Genomic DNA, 18066 nt, shown 5'->3' with positions numbered 1-18066 from the left:
GAGTCCTGAGGACGGAGTGACCGGGACCCTGTGCCCGGGCTGGTGTGGAAGCGGGGAGTGGAGGTGTTCCCAGCAAACAGGCAGCAGAGGAGGCGTTACCTGCTCCTGGGGCTCTTTGGTCCCTTTTACCCCCACAACACTCAGGGTTAGGACCTCCCCCATGCTTGTCAGCACACACTGAGTTCCTCCAGTGTCTGGGACAGGGTGCAGGGACAGGAAGGACACCCTTCCAGCCCCTGTCACCAGAGCTTGGGAGGCAGCAGGGCAGGCCTTCGCTCTAGGTCAGAGAGGAGCCCTTTGTTCAGGGCCACGTGGCCAGTGACAGCTTCCTGAGTTCAGGAAGGGAAACATGAGAAGGAAGCAGAAAGGGACATGGGAACTTGATGGTGAGGGCTTTAACTGCCGTGGTGAGGGATTTCCACTTTATCTTGTGGTCCTCTAATACGTATTTTCCTTTTTAGGAAATAAATTACTCAGGGCCGGGCATGGTGGCTCACGCCTGTAATCCCAGCACTTTGGGAGGCCGAGGCAGGTGGATCACTTGAGGTCAGGAGTTCGAGACCAGCCTGGCCAACATGGTGAAACCGCGTCTCTACTAAAAATACAAAAATTAGCCAGGTGTGGTGGTGCATGCCTGTAGTCCCAGCTACTTTGGAGGCAGAGGTGAGAGAATCACTTGAACTGGGGAGGTGGAGGTTGCGGTGAGCCGAGATTGCGCCACTGCACTCCAGCCTCGGTGACAGAGCGAGACTCCGTCTCAAAAAAAAAAAAAAAAGAAAGAAAAGAAATTACTCTGCTTAACAAAATAATATGTCTGTATTGTAGATGATTTGGGAGTAAATCTCACTTTTAGCAACTCTTAGGGTAGTTCAGGCAGACTCAGTCAAAAAAAAAAAAAAAAAAAAATGAAGCCAGGCGTGGTGGGGTGTGCATCTGTGGTCCCAGCTACGTGGGAGCCTGGGGTAGGAGGATCATTTAAGTCCAGGAGGTGGAGTTTGCAGTGAGCCGAGATCACACCACTGCATTCCAGCCTGGGCGACACAGGGAGACCCTGTCTCAACAAATTAACAAACAAACAAACAATCTGATAGTACTGAAGAGCCGGCAAGGCAGTCATGAATTGTGAGGTCAAGATCTGGGAGAAGAGGGAACCTAGAGAGGTGAGCCTGGCATTTGGGACACTTTTCCTCTACGCATCTGCTCGGGAGCTGAGGAACTGAGCAGAACTTTTCACAGGCACACAGGGCTGAGGGCAGAAGCTGAAGTTCAAGGCCTGCTGAAAGACCCTGGTAAGAGTCCCTCAAGCAAGACTCTGTCTCAAAAAACAAATAAACAAAAAAACCCTCAAGCTTTGGGTTGGGTCCCTGAGGGGCCACCCACTAGGAGTAAGGGTAATCGGAAGTAGACCGACGGTCATGAAAGTGAAGCCAGCTGTGAAGCACTGTGATCCCTGATTACGGCAATCCGGGGTGGCGGGTGCCTCTGGCCTAGCTGCCTGCCAGAAGTAAAGATCCGTCTTCTCTGAAGGAAGGTGACGTCTCCCAGAGCTTCCAATTTCCTCTACAGTTATTCATATGGGATGCCCCCACTCAATCAGAAATAACCAGGCATAGAATGGGACAAGATGTGATTGAAAATGAGAAAAAAAATGGACAAAAGAGGCCAGGCATGGTGGCTCACACCTGTAATCCCAGCACTTCTGGAGGCAGAGGCGGGCAGATCACTTGAGGTCAGGAGTTCGAGACCAGCCTGGCCAACATGGTGAAACCCCATCTCTACTAAAAATCTAAAAAAACATTTAGCTGGGCATGGTGATGCGGGCCTGTAATCCCAGCTATTTGGGAGGCTGAAGCAAGCGAATCATTTGAACCCAGGAAGTGGAGGTTGCAGTGAGCCAAGATCACACCATTGCACTCCAGCCTGTGTGACACAGCAAGACTCTGTCTCCAAAAAAAAAAAAAAACAAAACAAAAAAACAAAACAAAAGAAACAGACCCTTAGGTGACCCAGATAACAAAGTGACTTGTGCCTGTAGTCCCAGCTACCCAGGAGGCTGAGGGTGGGAGGATCACTTGAGCCCAGGAGTTCAAGGCTGCAGTGAACTGTGATCATGCCACTGCACTCCAGCCTGGATGACAGAGCGAGACCTGTCTCTAAAATAATAAATAAATAGCTTGAGTGTGGTGGCTCATGCCTGTAATCCCAGCACTTTGGGAGGCCGAGGTGGGTGGATCACTTGGATCAGGAGTTTGAGACCAGCCTAGCCAACATGGTGAAACTCCATCTCTACTAAAAATACAAAAATTAGCTGGGCATGGTGGCACACACCTGTAATCCCAGATACTCTGGAGGCTGAGGCAGGAGAATCGCTTGAACCTGGGAGGCAGAGGTTGCAGTTAGCCAAGATTGCGCCACTGCACTCCAGCTTGGGTGACAGTGAGACTCCGTCTCAAAATTAATTAATTAATTAATTAATTAATTAAATATTCTAGGCTGGGTGTGGTGGCTCATGCTTGTAATCCCAGCATTTTGGGAGTCGGAGGCAGGCAGATTGCTTGAACCCAGGAGTTTGAAACCAGCCTGGGCAACATGGCAAAACCCTGTTTCTACTTCAGAGTACAAAAATTAGCCAGGTGTGGCACCTGTAGACCCAGCTACATGGGAGACTGAGGTGGGAGGATTGCTTGAAACTCCCAGGAGGTGGAGGTTGCAGTGAGCTAAGATTGTGCCACTGCATTCCAGCTTGGGTGACACAGAGAGACCCCATCTCAAAAAAAATAAAAAATAAAATATTCAAGGAATTATAAGGCAAGATAAAAAAAATTTGGCAGGAATCTTGAAACTATAAGAAGGCCACATGAAAATTCTAGAACTGAAAAATACGATAACTTAAGAACTCAGTAGATAGGTTTAATAGTAGATGAGACACAGCTGGAGAGAGAATTAGTGAAGAGGGAGATAAATCAAGAGAAAATATCCAGATAAACAAAAGATGGTTCTTTGAAAAGAGTAATAAAATTGATAAACCTCTAATGAGACTGATCAAGAACAAGAGAAAGGAAGTATAAATGACTTGTGATAATGGCTGGGCACGGTGGCTCATGCCTGTAATCCCAGCACTTTCGGAGGCCGAGGAGGGCAGATCACCTGAGGTCAGGAGTTCAAGACCAGCCTGACCAACATGGAGAAACCCCATCTCTACTAAAAATACAAAATTAGCCAGGCATGATGGCGCGTGCCTGTAATCCCAGCTACTTGGGAGGCTGAGGCAGGAGAATCACTTGAACCCGGGAGGCGGAGGTTGCAGTGAGCCGAGATTGCGCCATTGCACTCCAGCCTGGGCAACAAGAGCGAAACTCCATCTCGAGTAAATAAATAAATAAATAACTTGTGATAATATTAAAAAGAATAAAGAGGCTGGACACAGTGGCTCATGCCTGTAATCCCAGCACTTTGGCAGGCTGAGGCAGGTGGATCACCTGAGGTCAGTAGTTTGAGACCAGCCTGGTCAATATAGCAAACCCTGTCTCTACTAAAAATACAAAAAAGTATCCAGGCCTGGTGGCGCGTGCCTGTAATCCCAGCTACTCAGGGGGGCTGAAGCAGAAGAAGTGCTTGAACCCAGGAGGCAGAGGTTGCAGTGAGCCGAGATCCCCACTGCACTTCAGCCTGGGCAAGAAAGTGAGACTCCATCTCAAAAAAAAAAAAAGAAAAAGACAATAAAAATTACCTATATTTTTATCATCCAAGAATAACTATTAATATTTTTGTCTATTTCATTCTGGATATGTATATATGTATATAAATCTCTGTGTGTGTGTGTGTGTGTGTGTGTGTGTATTAAAGAGGGGAGGTATACAGTCACATCAGTGCTTTAGAAAGCCCTTATTAGGAATCCCAGAAGGAGGATTGGTTTTAGAATGGTAAAGTAGAGACTTTAGCTTAAGAGTGTCAACTTCGAGACCCCAAGAAGAGGTGGTTAAGAAGCTGCCAGGAATATAAGCACAGAGCTCAGGAGAGGGCCTGGACTAGAGGAAGAGCTACGAGAAACCACAGCATGGGCTAGGCGCAGTGGCTCACGCCTGTAATCCCAGCACTTAGGGAGGCTGAGGTGGGTGGATCACCTGAGATCAGGAGTTCAAGACCAGCCTGACCAACAAAGAGAAACCCCATCTCTACTAAAAATACAAAATTAGCTGGGTGTGGTGGCGCATACCTGTAATCCCAGTTACTCAGGAGGCTGAGGCAGGAGAATCACTTGAACCCGGGAGGCGGACTTTGCAGTGAGCTGAGATCACGCCATTGCACTCCAGCCTGGGCACCAGAAAACAGAGTGAAACTCCGTCTCAAGAAAGGAAAGAAAGAAAGAGAGAAGGGAGGGAGGGAGGGAGGGAAGGGAAGGAAAGGAGGGAGGGAGGGAGGGGATGGTAGAAATCTTGGACTGCAGTGAGTGTAAGGGGAGAAGAGTCCATGTCGCAGGCAAAGGGGAGTCTCCCTCTGTCCCTGCGTCTCTTAGAAGAATCCAGATCCATACTGTGGAAGATCCAGTATACAGGAGTTCCCAGGGCCCCAAAACTGCTCTCCTGTGCTTGAGAAGGTGGTAACTCAGAGAATCAAAAGAAAGCCAACAACTCTCATGCCTATAATCCCAGCACTTTAGGAGGCCGAGGCGGGTGGATCACCTGAGGTCAGAAGTTCAAGACCAGCCTGGCCAACATGGAGAAACCCCGTCTGTACCAAAAGCGCAAAAATCAGCAAGGCGTGGTGGCCAGTGCCTGTAATCCCAGCTACTCAGGAGGCTGAGGCAGGAGAATCGCTTGAACCCGGGGGGCAGAGGTTGCGGTGAGCTGAGATCGCGCCACTGCACTCCAGCCTGGGTGACAAGAGCGAGACTCCGTCTCAAAGAAAAAAAAAAAAAGAAGGCCGGGTGGCTCACGCCTGTAATCCCAGCACTTTGGGAGGCCAAGGCGGGCGGATCATGAGGTCAGGAGATCGAGACCATCCTGGCTAACACAATGAAACCCCGTCTCTACTAAAAAAAATACAAAAATTAGCCGGGCATGGTGGCGGGCACCTGTAGTCCCAGCTACTCGGGAGGCTGAGGCAGGAGAATGGCATGAACCTGGGAGGTGGAGCTGCGGTGAGCAGAGATCACGCCACTGCACTCCAGCCTGGGCGATAGAGCAAGACTCCGTCTCAAAAAAAAAAAAAAAAAAAAGAAGAAGAAGAAAGCCAGTAACTCTAAGCCCCTGTAATTCCATGTCTCCCTTACTGCCCTGTCTGGGACAAGCACCAGCAAAAGCGCATTATGTTGGTTATCCATTGCTGCATAACAAATGACCCCAAAACATAGTGCCTTAAAGCAACAATCATTATTTCCTGTAGCACTGTGGGTTAGGAATTGGAGAGTGAGCTGGGTGTGGTGGCTCACGCACACCTGTAGTCAATCCCAGCACTTTGGAAGGCCGGGGCAGGTGGACAGCTTGAGCCCAGAAGTTTGAGACCAGCCTGGCCAACATGGTGAAACTCCGTCTCTGCAAAAACAAAAAGTAGCCAGGTGGCCGGGTGTGGTGGCTCACGTCTGTAATCCCAGCACTTTAGGAGGCCGAGGCGTGGGGTATCGCCTGAGGTCAGGAGTGGGAGATCAGCCTGGCCAACATGGTAAAACCCCATCTCTACTAAAAATACAAAAATCAGCCAGGCACGGTAGCACGTACCTGTAATCCCAGCTACTTGGGAGGCTGAGGCAGGAGAATCGCTTGAACTCGGGAGGCAGAGGTTGCAGTGAGCCAAGATCGCACCACTGCACTCCAGACTGGGCGACAGAGCAAAAACTCCGTCTCAAAAAAAAAAAAAAAAAAGTAACCAAGCCTGGTGGCTCACACCTGTGGTCCCAGCTACTTGAGAGGCTGAGGTGGGAGGATCACTTGAGCCCAGGAGGGCCATGCCTCAGTGAGCCGAGATGGAGCCACTGCTCTCCAGCCTAGGTGACAGAGTGAGACCCTGTCTCAAAAAAAAAAGGGGGAGAGGCGGAATTTGGGAGTGGCTTACAGCTGGAAAGTTCTGGTTTGGAGTTTCTCAAGAGGTTTCAGTCAAGACATCAGTGAGAACTACATTATCTGAATAATCCTCTCGCAGGTGGTGTGCTCACACAGCTGACACGCTGCTGCTGCTGTTGGCAGAGGCCTCAGTCCTGTCCATGTGAGCATCTCCTCAGGGCTTCCTGAGTATCTTCACAGTCTGAGGACTTACTTCCCCTAGGGTGAGCAGTCTGAGACCGAGGCAGAAGCTGCCTTTTTATGACCTCCTCACACACTGGTGCTTCCTACTTGACACCCAAGTCAGCTCTGACTCAGTGTGGTAAGGCCTACAGAGGGGTGAGCACCAGGAGATGAGGACAGATGGGGGCTCTCTTGTGGGCTGCCTACTGCATTTATAAATGCCGGTTGGGCATAGGGCCTGAGTTGATGAGAGGCCCCTGTCCTCACAGAGGTCAGGCCCCTGGCAGGGGCACCTACCAGGTGGTGCAGATAAACATGCCAGAGTGGGATGCCAGTGGGCCCAGGACCTGGCAGAGCTGGGCCATCCCTGGAGAAAGGGCTTTGCTGTGGCGAGAGGAGCAAGAGCCTTCAATGCTGGGGGAAGGGCCTCTGAGTCGGCTCGTTTCTGGCACGCACACACGCTTGCTCACACACACACACAGAACACCTCTGGATGGACAGACGTGCGCACAGCTGGTGACAGTGTTAACTCGCCTTTGTGCTGTTTGTGACACACGGGAATGTTACCTATTTTGAAAAGTTCTAAGAAAAATCGAAGAAAGAGGCCCACTTGGGCCAGTGGATCCAACCGTGGGAACCACCTTTGAAGCGGATTTGGTGCACAGGCTCTCTCCTCTTGCTGTAAACAACGCAGCACCATTTGAGCCTGATGTCATGTTGTCTATTCTGGGTGACCTTGAACCATGCACTGTCTCTTCCCTGGGAGGCACTCATCTGCCTCCTAATCACAGCTGCAAAGCCTGACACTCAGAGAACCATGAACACAGACAGAACCCTTGGGCCAATCGCTGTGGAGACTAGCCAGAGAGTGAGGGAGTTAACTGGCCATTCAGAGGGTGAGGAACACTGACTGGCCAATCAGAGAGTGTGGGGCATCAACTGGCCAGAGTGGAGTCAACTAGCCAATCAGAGGGTGAGGGATGTGGCTGGCCAATCAGAGTGAAGGAGTTGACTAGCCAATCAGAGCATGAGGGAGTCCACTAGCCAACCAGAGGGTGAGGGTCAGCCAATCAGAGGGTGAGGGTTGTGGCTGGCCAATGAGAGAGTGAAGAAGTTACCTGGCCTGGCTAAGTTCCGCACCCCTCAGAACACGTGGAGGCAAGGTGGGCAGGTCTGTTCTGGAAGAGAAGGGGCAAGCAGCACACCCTCCCCGCCACACACACTCTCCGGGAACTCTGGTGGTCCCAGCAGCCCCTCCTCGGTGTGTCTTCCCCAGTGTCCTATCCCCAGAGCCCAAGCCTATCTGCTGTGAGAGGTCTGAAGTTAGGCTCACACCCCTGGATTCCCAGCAAACCCCCAGGAGAAGCCTCCTCAGCAGCAGCTGGGGGCCAGGAGGAGGAGAAGAGTCCCCCACACCTTTCCTCCCAAGCTGAGAGGACATGCCCGCGAAGCCAGCCCCCGTTTCCAACACGGAGACCCAGGCCGCCCTCCCCACTCCCTGTGCTGATCTGGGAATAAGAAGTAGGCTTGTGTATCTGCAGATGACTTCACAGTGGACACACACACGTGCACACACGCTCTCAGAACACCTCTGGATGGACAGACAGACACGCGCACAGCTGGTGACAGTGTTTGCTCACCTTTGTACTGTTTATGACAGACGGGCATGTGTTACCTATTTTGAAAAGTTCTAAGAAAAATAAAAGGCTTATACTGCACACAGCACAAGTGATTTACGTAAGGACAAATTGGCACAATGGTCCCACGTGGGATGGTAAACGTTCAAACACCAGGAGGAAGAGGAGGCCCTGCTCACCCCCCAGATTTGTCTCACTGGGCCCCAACAAAACTGTGCCACCCCCTCGAACCCCCAGGAGCTTCCTTAACCTTTGAATCAATAAACGGACCTAGGGGTGTGGCAGGGTGGAGGAAGATCAAGCTACGAGAGGCTGCCACCTTCCCCAGCACACCTCTCAAGACTCGGGAAGGGCCCCCAAACCCCAAACGGGGCCGTTTAGTGCCTCCACGTGTTGCACAGGCCCTGGGAACCCTTCTCCTGCAGCCGCCTCAACTGTCCATCTGCATAACGGTGAGCGTGCCCCAGGCTTTGTGGCCCGAGGGGACTCAAGTGTGTGCTGGCCACCCCTCTTCTCACCTGTCTTACCGTGGGACCAGCAGTGGGCCTGTGGGACCGGCAGTGGGCCCGTGGACCGGCAGTGGGCCCGTGGGACCGGCAGTGGGCCTGCGGTCCTGGGCCTGCAAGCTGAGCCCCTCCCAACCTGGGGTTCTGCCTTCTGTTTAACAAGCCTGCATCCCAAACTCCAGGCCCAGCCCTGCGCCATCCTAGGCAGCCCTGGCCCCTGTGGTCAAGAAACCCCCTCAGCCAGGCCCCCTTTGAGGCAGGCAAGGAGTGGCCCCAAACTCCTCCACCATGGCATGACACCCCCACCCCACCCTTCTGGGACTTCCATCTCTGCCAGCTCAGTGTGCCCACCGGGGCACTCACAATGGCATACCTCCCCCTGGGTTGCTGCAGAGAGGAAGGGTCGGGGGCCGGAAGCAGCAGCAGCCTGTGCCAGGACAAGGCCAGAGATCTGGGCGCCTGCTCTTCCTGGAAGCGCTCAGTGAAAAGTACCTAGCAGGCTTGAAAACAAGGGAGGGGGCGGAGGGGCACATCTGGGTCGCTCAGCTCCTCACCCCCCACCCCTGCCAATCGGAGGGGCTCTCGGGCCCTCTCATCAGCCTCTTCTCCACCCAGCCTGCCCTCCGGGGAGAGCGGCAGAACAGAGGCCAGGGAGGCCTTGGCTTGAGACGGCATCTCTCTGGCACCAGGCGATCTGGGTGGGTCCCTCTGCTGCTCTGGGCCTCAGTCTCCCCCTCTGTAAAATGGATAAAGGGTATTAGCCATTGAGTAGGGCCATTGTGGGACTGGAGAGCAGCACAGAGCCCAGCCCCGCGGCATTTAACAGACACCTGCTTTTCTCCCAGGTCCCTAGGAATGGGGGCAGCAGTGGCTCACTAGCCTGCTGCGGGAGGGGCGAGTTCAGGCCACACCCTTGAGAGGCGCCCCACCCAACTCTGCCACTCAGCCTGTGTCACCTGGGCCACTTACTTCCTCTTTCTGGACTGGCTCTTCTCATCTCTAAGAGGCGGTTGAACCAGTTAGTCCCTAACGAGCCTGAGCCTGCCGGGGCAGGGGAGCCTCCCCAAATATCTACGGAGAAACATGAGGAGCTGGATTCTTGGCTCTGCCCTCCACCCCTTGTCACCCCCTGCTCCCTTCCTGGCCAGGACCCCAGCCAGGCCCAGAGAAGGGATTCCCAGACTCTCAAGGAGCCCTGGCCCTGACAGCCCAATCCTGGGAGGTGCAAAGGGAAACCCAGCCCCCTCTCACCTCCCTCCCACATGCTGGGGACTCAGATGACCACAGAGTGGGGGGCTCAGGCTGAGGGTCCGGGCAGCTGAGAGCAGCAGGGTTCCGCTGAATGCCTCCAAGGCACAGGAGCCCCAGGCCAGGGCCATGGACCAGCCGAAGCTGACGCGGATGCCCTGCACATGCTGCGGGCCATACTGCCGCGCCGTCTCCACAAAGGCCAGGTGCGAGTAGCTGATGTAGATGCTGACCCCCGCCAGTGTCAGGACACCTAGGGGAGAGATGGGGAGGGCAGCTGCTCGGTGTCTGCTCTGGCGGGCCCAGGCCCAGGTGGTCCTGCAGACATGGCCTCAGCATCCCCGGCCCCGCTGGCATTCAGGCAGAGCTGCAGGCAGCACACCGCCCTTCCTGTCCTGGTTAGCCCTGCTTGGCTGTCAACCTGGCCACCTGTCCCAGACACCACCTCCTGCTTGGGGTCGGACAGGGCTAAAGGTAATCAACTGCATTTGGGGGAGTGGAGCTTTAAGAGGCTCCAATTCAGTCCTCAAACCCCAGAGACCTCATCCCACAAAGCCTCCTGCAAACAGTGCCACCTGCCTCTCAACATGGTTCCCACTCACATAACTGCCCCCCCCCCACCCTGTACCCTCCATGGCCCCCAGCACACACATGCACATGCACACACACACCTACACAAACACATTCACACACATTCACACACACACACAGCCATGGCCTCTGCTGGCAGCAGGGTTGCCCAGTGCTCTGATCAGAGTGAGTCCCTGCCCTGCACCCCCGCCTCCTCTTCCTCACACCTTTGCCCTCCCTACCTCTGGGGCTAACGTCCCCCTCGCTCTGACTCCCCTTCCAGAGCCCCCCTGTCCTCCCAGCTCTGAGTTTCAGGCCCTTCCCCAGGGGAGGATGCCTGCCCTGGGCCCTCCTCGCTCCTCCCACCCGCCCTCCACATGGTTAAAGCTGTTGTCAAAGGAATGAAGCCGGGCTTTGCACAGGGTGGCAGGCACCAGGCTTCATCCGGCAGTTCAGGGTCCAGCAAAGAGCTGGGTAGGGGACTCGGCCCATGCCTCCAGGGCATTTTCCTGTCCACTGGGCTTGGAGGAACCAGCCCGGAGTGCCACCCTTTTCCCACAGCTTCAGGCTGATGAGAAAGCCTGTCCTTGGTGCCGACTGTAGGGAATGTTAGCCCGGGGGGCAGGTGTCCCTGATTTCCCCATAGGCACTTCCTGGGTGCACAGGGTCCCCTCTGGGCACTGCCCAGGGGAAAGAAGGCAACTGACCCAAGCTGACGTTCAGGGCCAGGTCTGGATCTCACTGGTGCCCAGTGAAGGGGCACAACCCAGCCTGGTCTTCTGTGATTCCTCCTGGGAACCAAACTTGGGGAGAAGAAGGCATGGGGAGACCGAGGGAGGGAGGACACATGGATGCCTGCCCGGCTGGGCAGCGTAGCAACAGAAATTATGGGTTTAATTTGGGGAAGAATGTGAAGCCAAATTGAATGAAGCGGGCCCTGGAAGAAGCAGGGGCGGGGGTCAGCCTCCAGCAGCGGGGGCTGACTGTGCGGCAGGAGGTGCCTGTCTCTGCCTGCAGCACTGGCCGCAGCTGCAGCCCAAGGCCCCACTTGCTGGCAGGCCGCCCCACCAGCTGAGCCCTCTCCAAACACCAGCTGCCTCCTGTAGCCTGGCCGAGGACACGGCCTTTCTCCCAAAATGAAGGTGAAGAGTAAGCTCCCGAACTGGGACCTGAAGCGCCTCACAACTCCCTGGTGATGGGGCCCAGGCTCAGCTCCTGGCAGACCTCCTTCTCAGCCTACCACCTCCTAAAGAGGCCCCAGTGGCTGGCACCTGCAACCTCGAGCTGGGAAACTCTAAAGGACTCTGTCACCGCAGGCCCTGTCGGTCCCCCAGGCCCCCCATGATCCTGTCTCAGGGAAGGACACCCAGTCGATCTGGGGCCCTCCATCTCCCTCCCCCTCCTTGCAGTGCTAGTGAGGGGTGAAGGCTGAGCTGACCCTAGGCAGGTGCCTTTGGTGCGACATCCTGAGAGCCCTCTGTGCTTCGGCCCACAGCTGACCCTCATTTTAGGATGGAGGCTCCCTCTGCCTGGGGAGGCTGGAGTCGCAGTGGAACCCCCACCCATCCACCAGCTACCTCCAGCCCCTCCGCCCCCTAGCCGGTGCCTTCACTCCCGGGCACAATGCAGAGGGTCCGTGTCCCTGTAAGTTCTTCCAGTTACAATCCCAACCCAATTACTCCCGTCGCCGGCTCCCTGAGGTCCTCTTAATTGGATTTTGAACACTCACAGATGGGCTGCAGGGTCGGGTCATTTGGATTCTTCCTGATTTCATTGTCTAGAGGAGACCTTGACTTCAATGTCGTTCTCATGTGGCCTGTGGCCAACACCAAGGCTGCTGGTTTCCCCAGTCTCTGCACCCAATCGGGCTTCCTCAGTGACAGAGGCCTCCCAGAGAAACAGGGAGGGTGCCCCCAGCCCTGGATGGTCTGCTCCTTGTGACCACAGCCTTGACAGTGGAGCTGGCCTGAGACACCAGGGCCTGGCTCGGGCCTAGCCTTGGTTGACAGGGGCGGCAGAGGACAGACTGTCAGGAGCCCCCAGTCCACCTTCTGCAACAGCCAGTGCTGGGCAGTTGGTGGAAACTGAGGAGACAGCACTAGCGGGGGCGAAGGGGAGCCCAGGCCCTCGGCCCTCTCCAGGCCTCAGACTTCTCACCTGCAGCTGGGACTGGGGAGCCTTCGGAGGAGCACTTGGCCAGCACTCGGCATGTAGTCGGAGCTGGAACCACGTCAGCGGATGGGTGGTTACCGGTTACAGTCTCAGCCTGTGCTGGGGTCAGAGCTGAGGCCTCTGGTGCCCCGTCGCACCTGCCTTCATGCCTGGCCCTGCCTCTCCCTGAGCCCTTGCTCCTCCCAGGACAGTATGGGAAGGAGAAGGGTGTGGTGAGGGGCTGGCCCCAGGCCCCCCTGCATGATCTGACCCAGCATAGCAGGTCCTGGGGTTGCCCTGGAGGCCCTCATGCCCCCCACACCAAGAAGCTTGGACCTTGGTGCTCCTCTGTGTGCCAGGCTCTGACCCACAACCAGAAGCCCTGCTCCTATCACGGTGCTAGGGTTTGGTGTCCCGGCCCGAATCGCATGTGGGATGGTAATCCTCAGTGTTGGAGGGGGGCCTGGTGGGAGATGACTGGATCATGGCGGTGGCTTCTCATGAATGGGTTACCACCATTTCACTTGGTGCTGTTCTCTGGATAGTGAGTGAGTTCTGAGATCTGGTTGTTTAAAAGTATGTAGCACCCAGGACCGGGCGTGGTGGCTCACGCCTATAATCCCAGCACTTTGGGAGGCTGAGGCAGGCGGATCACAAGGTCAGAAGATTGAGACCATCCTGGCTAACATGGTGAAACCCCGTCTCTACTAAAAATACAAAAAAATTAGCTGGGCATGGTGGCAGGCACCTGTAGTCCCAGCTACTTGGGAGGCTGAGGCAGGAGAATGGCATGAACCCGGGAGGCAGAGCTTGCAGTGAGCCGAGATTGCACCACTGCACTCCAGCCTGGGAGACAGAGCGAGACTCCGTCTCAAAAAAAAAAAAAAAAAGTATGTAGCACCCAGCTGGGCACAGTGGCTCACACCTGTAATACCAGCACTTAGGGAGGCTGAGGCAGGTGGATTACCTGAGGTCAGGAGTTCGAGACCAGCCTTACCAACATGGAGAGACCCCGTCTGTACCAAAAATACAAAATTAGCTGGGTGTGGTGGCGCATGCCTGTAATCCCAGCTACTCAGGAGGCTGAGGCAGGAGAATTGCTTGAACCCAGGATACGGAGGTTGTAGTGAGCCAAGATCATGCGATTGCACTCCAGCCTGGGCAACAAGAGCGAAACTCCATCTCAAAAAAAAAAAAAAAAAGAAAAGAAAAGGCTGGGCGCAGTGGCTCACGCTTGTAATCCCCGCACTTTGGGAGGCCGAGGCGGGTGGATCACGAGGTCAGGAGTTCGAGACCAGCCTAGACAACATGGTGAAACACCATGTCTACTAAAAATACAAAAATTAACTGGGTGTGGAGGTGCATACCTGTGATCCCAGCTACTCAGGAGGCTGAGACAGGAGAATAGCTTGAACCCGGGAGGCGAAAGTTGCAGTGAGCCAAGATTGTGCCACTGCACTCCAGCCTGGGCAACAGAGCGAGACTCCATCTCAAAAAAAAAAAAAAAAATTGTGTGTAACACCTCCCTACTCTCTTCCTCCTGTCCCAGCCATGTGAAATGCTGGCTCCCTGCCTTGACCTTCCGCCCGTGATTGTCATTTTCCTGAGGCCTCCCCAGAAGCCAAGCATCATGCTTCCTCTACAGCATGCAGAACCATTAGCCAATTAAACCTCTTTTCTTTATAAGCCTAGCTAATTTTTGTGTTTTTAGTAAAGATGGAGTTTCACCATGTTGGTCAGGCTGGTCTTGAACTCCTGACCTCAGATGATCCACCCACCTCAGCCACCCAAAGTGCTGGGATCACAGGCATGAGCCACTGCACCCGGCCTAAACCTCTTTTCTTTATAAATTACTCAGTCTCAGGCATTTCTTTATAGCAATGTGAGAACAAATACACATGGGTACCTTCTGGAACCACAAGGAGCTGCCTGCCACGGCTCCATCGCCAGGCTCAGCACCCGCCCAGAAGGGAGCAAGGGACGAGGGCAACAGGAGAGGCAGCACCCTACTCCCAGGACCTGTGGCCCAGCTCCCATCTTTGGAGCCACTCCCCCAGGGCCCCAGACTCACCCCCCAGCAGGAAGTAGCAGCCGGTGAAGAGCAGCAGAGGTGTGCTCTGGGCCAGGGAGCTGAGCAGGCCGCAGATCCAGCCGCACACGAGGACCAGGCTCAGGGGCAGGACCACCATGACTGCACGGTGCAGCACTGCAGAAAAGGGGGCTCGGGTGAGAATTCTGGTCCAGGTGGGCCCTTCAGTGCTTGTCTGCCAGAGGACAGTGACATGGTGCTTCATCTTCTCAGGAAAAGCGGCTGACGCCCATCTCCGTGAAAACCACTGGACCCTCCCAGTGGCCCCATCTCACTCTGGCAGGGGCTTCCTAAGGCCAGGGGGGGGAGGCGTCCCCAGAACCCTCCCAGTCCCCATCCCCAGGCCTCACATGTCCCCCAACCCGCCAGGTGGAAGGTGCCAGCCAGGTAGACAGCAGGCCATCTGGAAGAATTGAGTCCTAAATGGGGAGCCAGGAGTCTGCAGGGCCCGCAGGACCCAGCCGTGCTCGGAGCTGCCTGGCTTCCCCAACAACAAAGGGATGAGCCTTCGCCACTGAGAGGGAAACTGAGACAGGGGAAAACAGGACAGGCTGGGAGCCGGGCACCTGTGGTTAGGGACAGCAGCACAGCACTGGGACAGGTCTGCGTGGAAACGTCCTCTTGGAAACACAGGGGCGGTGGAAGCAGTGCTGCGGGATGGGGATGGAGATGGGGATGGCTGGGACCTGCCTTGCCTGAATATTTGGAAAGGATGGGGAGGTGGCCCCACCCAGGACTCACAGATGAGGTGCTGCACCGAGGCAGAGACGTCTAGGCTCTCACTGGCGAAAGGGTCGACCAGCGGGATGCAGCCGTTCTGCCCTGGGAAACAGAGGCCTCGAAGCCTGGGGCCTGGATGCCGTGGTGTACCCGGCAGCCTACCCAAGCCCAGGGGATATCCTGGCACCACAGGGCCCTGCTAGCTTCTCTCTCCTGCTGAAACTCGGGGCTGGGACTCCAAGTGGGATGAAAGGCCCGAGACCTTTCGCCTTGTTTATTTTCACGTGCAACTTATGCCTGCACAGATGCATGTTTAAAATTTCAAACGCTCCATGGAGACCCCCTCAGAGTCCCTCAGGCAGGGGTCCTTGTAATGTGTTTGTGTGTGGAACTCAGACTTTGCCTGAAAGGAAAAAGGTGTGTGCAAAACGGGCTCCTGGGAAGCCTCGCTCTGGAATCTTCCTGACTCGTGTCATGTGGACATACATACTCTCTGGTTCTCACACGCGTGCAGAGCCACCTGCATAGGCACATGTGTGTGCACACGTGCACAGAGGTGCATGTCAGGAGGTCTTTGGAGCACAGTTAGGCACAGTCTGTTGGATGGATAAACACATGGCTCCTAACTCCTCCCCAGTTGCCACCAGCACATGCGCACCACCTACACATGCACTCACTCATTTACTTGCCCACACACTCACATGCACACATATGCACACTGACATGCTCACACACACTCATATTCACATGCACACACAACTACACACACTCACACTCACACATTCATATTTACATACACAGCCAAGTGCTCACACATGTTCATGTTCAGCACGTGCACACATATTCAGATGCACACACATGCTCACTCACACACACATCCCTGCCGTGCCAGCCCTCGGCCTGTGCAGGGGAAGCTCCCCAGGCTGGCCCCAGCTCCGGAGGAGGGAGCTGGGGGGAATGAAGGGGGCCCTGTGGACCCTCCAGCCTGCTGGGATCCCCTTCTCTATCCCCGGACTCTTGAAGCCTCTGTATGCATTTGGAACCCCTGCCTCCGCGGCATCGGGAGGTGTGGGGTGAGCAGCTCTGACAGTGCCTGACAGGGAGGGGAACAAGGGGCTGCCAGGCCCAAAACCCGGGGAGCGTGATCAAGAAACAACCCCTGGGGACTTGGATGAGGCCCCCCAGCTACACACCTCGAGGCTTCCCTCCCCGACTCTCGCCCCACAGCCCCCTCCTCCGGCTGTGAGGGGCCCCGAACAGGGCTCCCTCCCTCCTGTAGCCCTTGGGCTGTCAGTTTTGGGGGGAGACGGAGGGTGATGGGGAGGGAGCTGAGAGACACCCTGGGGCAGAGCGGGATGCAAAGGAGGGGTCCTGGGAGGGGGTCTGGCGGGGCAACACGGGCAGGGCGGGGTTGGGGGGTGTCGGAGGGAAGAGGTCGCGGAGGGAGGAGGGCCGGCGGGGTGGCCGGTTACCTTCGCAGATGCGCCAGAGCCCCGAGTGCGAGAAGAGCAGCTCTGCGCGCCCGGGCCAGGCGCTGCCATTGCCGGCGTCCGCCACCTCCAGGATGTACCAGTAGTCGCTGGCGACCGCGGCGGCCAGGAGCGCGAAGCTGAGCAGCGCACCCAGGGCGGCGGCCAGGAGCAGCGGGCCCAGCCGGGCCATGGGGGCGGCCGGCGGGTGGGGACGGGTCGGGGGTAGCGGAGCCCCAGGGGCGGCGCGGGACGCTCGGAGCCGGGAGCCGGGGGACGGGGGGCGCTGGAGCCGGGGGGCGGGCGGGCGCGGGAGCGCCCGGCTCTTCTGAGCACGTCCCCGCTCCAGCCCGCACACTGGCCTCGCGGGTCCCCTGGGGTCGCAGGGAGATCGACCCCACCTCTCTGCGGTCGCCGAGCTCGCCCCTGGGGGAAGGGAGAGGAAGTCGGGAGCCGCGCGGCGAAACTGGGACCTGGGCTCCAATCCCAGCGTCCCCACGGGCTGGCCCCGGGTCCCTGGGCACGTTCCTTAATCTCCCTGAACCCCCGGCTCTTCAGCAGCCAAACGGGATGCACCTGCCTGGTAGGGCTGTGCACGGCTTGAGAGGAGGAGGGAGGATCCGCTAGAGACCGACCCCAGGAGGATGGCCGGCCAGGCAGCAGGACCACCCACCCGCGCTCCTGGAAGCATAGGAGCCTGGCATGGGCTGGCCCTGGGGTCCTGGTCTGTATCAGTCCTGAGGACCAACCAGACGGCATCCGGTGAAGTGCAGTGGCTGGGCCCCGTAGCTGGGCGGGGGGCTGCGGAAGGAAAAAACCTTGTTTTGGATTCACTCATAATTACAAATGCCCCCTCCAGCAAGGCCGGCCTCTGCCTGTCCAGCCACTCATGGAGAAAACAGGCAGAAAGAACCTTCTAGGACAGGCGTGGGGTGCCAGTGGGGGTGGGAAGCAGAGGAGCCGCCGAGAGGAGCCCCCCCCCCCCAGGACTAGCCCCATGAGCAACCCCAGCGTGGGCAGCCACGCAGGTGGAAGGGACAGGCTGGGTAGCCATCGCCTAAGGTCTGGGGTTAAATCTCAAACGAAGGGGAGGCTTCCTCTGGGTCGCCACACAGGGCTGGGCACAGCCTGCAGAGAGGGGGTCAGAGGTTTGAGGACATCCTCCTGGATGGTGGCCCTTGGAGGTGAAGCCAAGGCTCTCTTCTTGGGGTATTTTGGCCATGCTTTCCTCTGCTAGGCTCTTGTTGGTTTGAGGAATACAGTCAGGAAGGAAAAACCAGCCTAGCCGTTATTGAAACAATATTTGAAACGGAGTTCAGAGTGACAGAATGGCTCAGGTGTTTTGTAGCCGTCCTCACACCTGCAGCACCAGACTGTGTTGCCACACGTGGGCGGCTCTGGGGTTTTCTGGCCCCCTTGGAGCTTGTCTGCCAGAGGACAGTGACATGGTGCTTC

At 56.3% G+C, this 18066-nt stretch overlaps 1 protein-coding gene across 1 annotated transcript; it reads right to left on the bottom strand.

Annotated features, from left to right (window-relative positions):
* Positions 1–239: 239 nt before the first annotated feature.
* TMEM235 (transmembrane protein 235) lies at positions 240–16804 on the bottom strand. The gene is made up of 10 exons (XM_063657053.1): positions 16615–16804; positions 15164–15244; positions 14989–15072; positions 14405–14539; positions 12340–12453; positions 11912–11998; positions 9616–9865; positions 6519–6605; positions 6313–6367; positions 240–329 (listed from the first exon to the last, which is right to left on the bottom strand). Exons 1-10 carry the CDS (start codon positions 16802–16804, stop codon positions 240–242), a joined length of 1173 nt encoding a protein of 390 aa, XP_063513123.1.
* Positions 16805–18066: the final 1262 nt, after the last annotated feature.

The sequence above is a fragment of the Pongo pygmaeus genome, chromosome 19 (assembly GCF_028885625.2).
Source record: "Pongo pygmaeus isolate AG05252 chromosome 19, NHGRI_mPonPyg2-v2.0_pri, whole genome shotgun sequence".
Classification (NCBI taxonomy): Eukaryota; Metazoa; Chordata; class Mammalia; order Primates; family Hominidae; genus Pongo; species Pongo pygmaeus.
Note: the sequence above shows the minus strand (reverse complement) of the source record. Positions and strands in the feature narration are given on the sequence as shown.

Bases quoted from the DNA above. Each gene is read 5' to 3' on its own strand.
- TMEM235 (XM_063657053.1), bottom strand. From the start codon at position 16,804: ATGGCCCGGCTGGGCCCGCTGCTCCTGGCCGCCGCCCTGGGTGCGCTG. The intron at 12,454-14,404 runs GTGAGTCTGGGG...CTCTGACCCCAG, and splicing joins CTGCTACTTCCTGCTGGGGG to CACAGGCTGAGACTGTAACC. The intron at 11,999-12,339 runs GTGAGAAGTCTG...TGTTGGCCACAG, and splicing joins CTCCCCAGTCCCAGCTGCAG to GCCACATGAGAACGACATTG.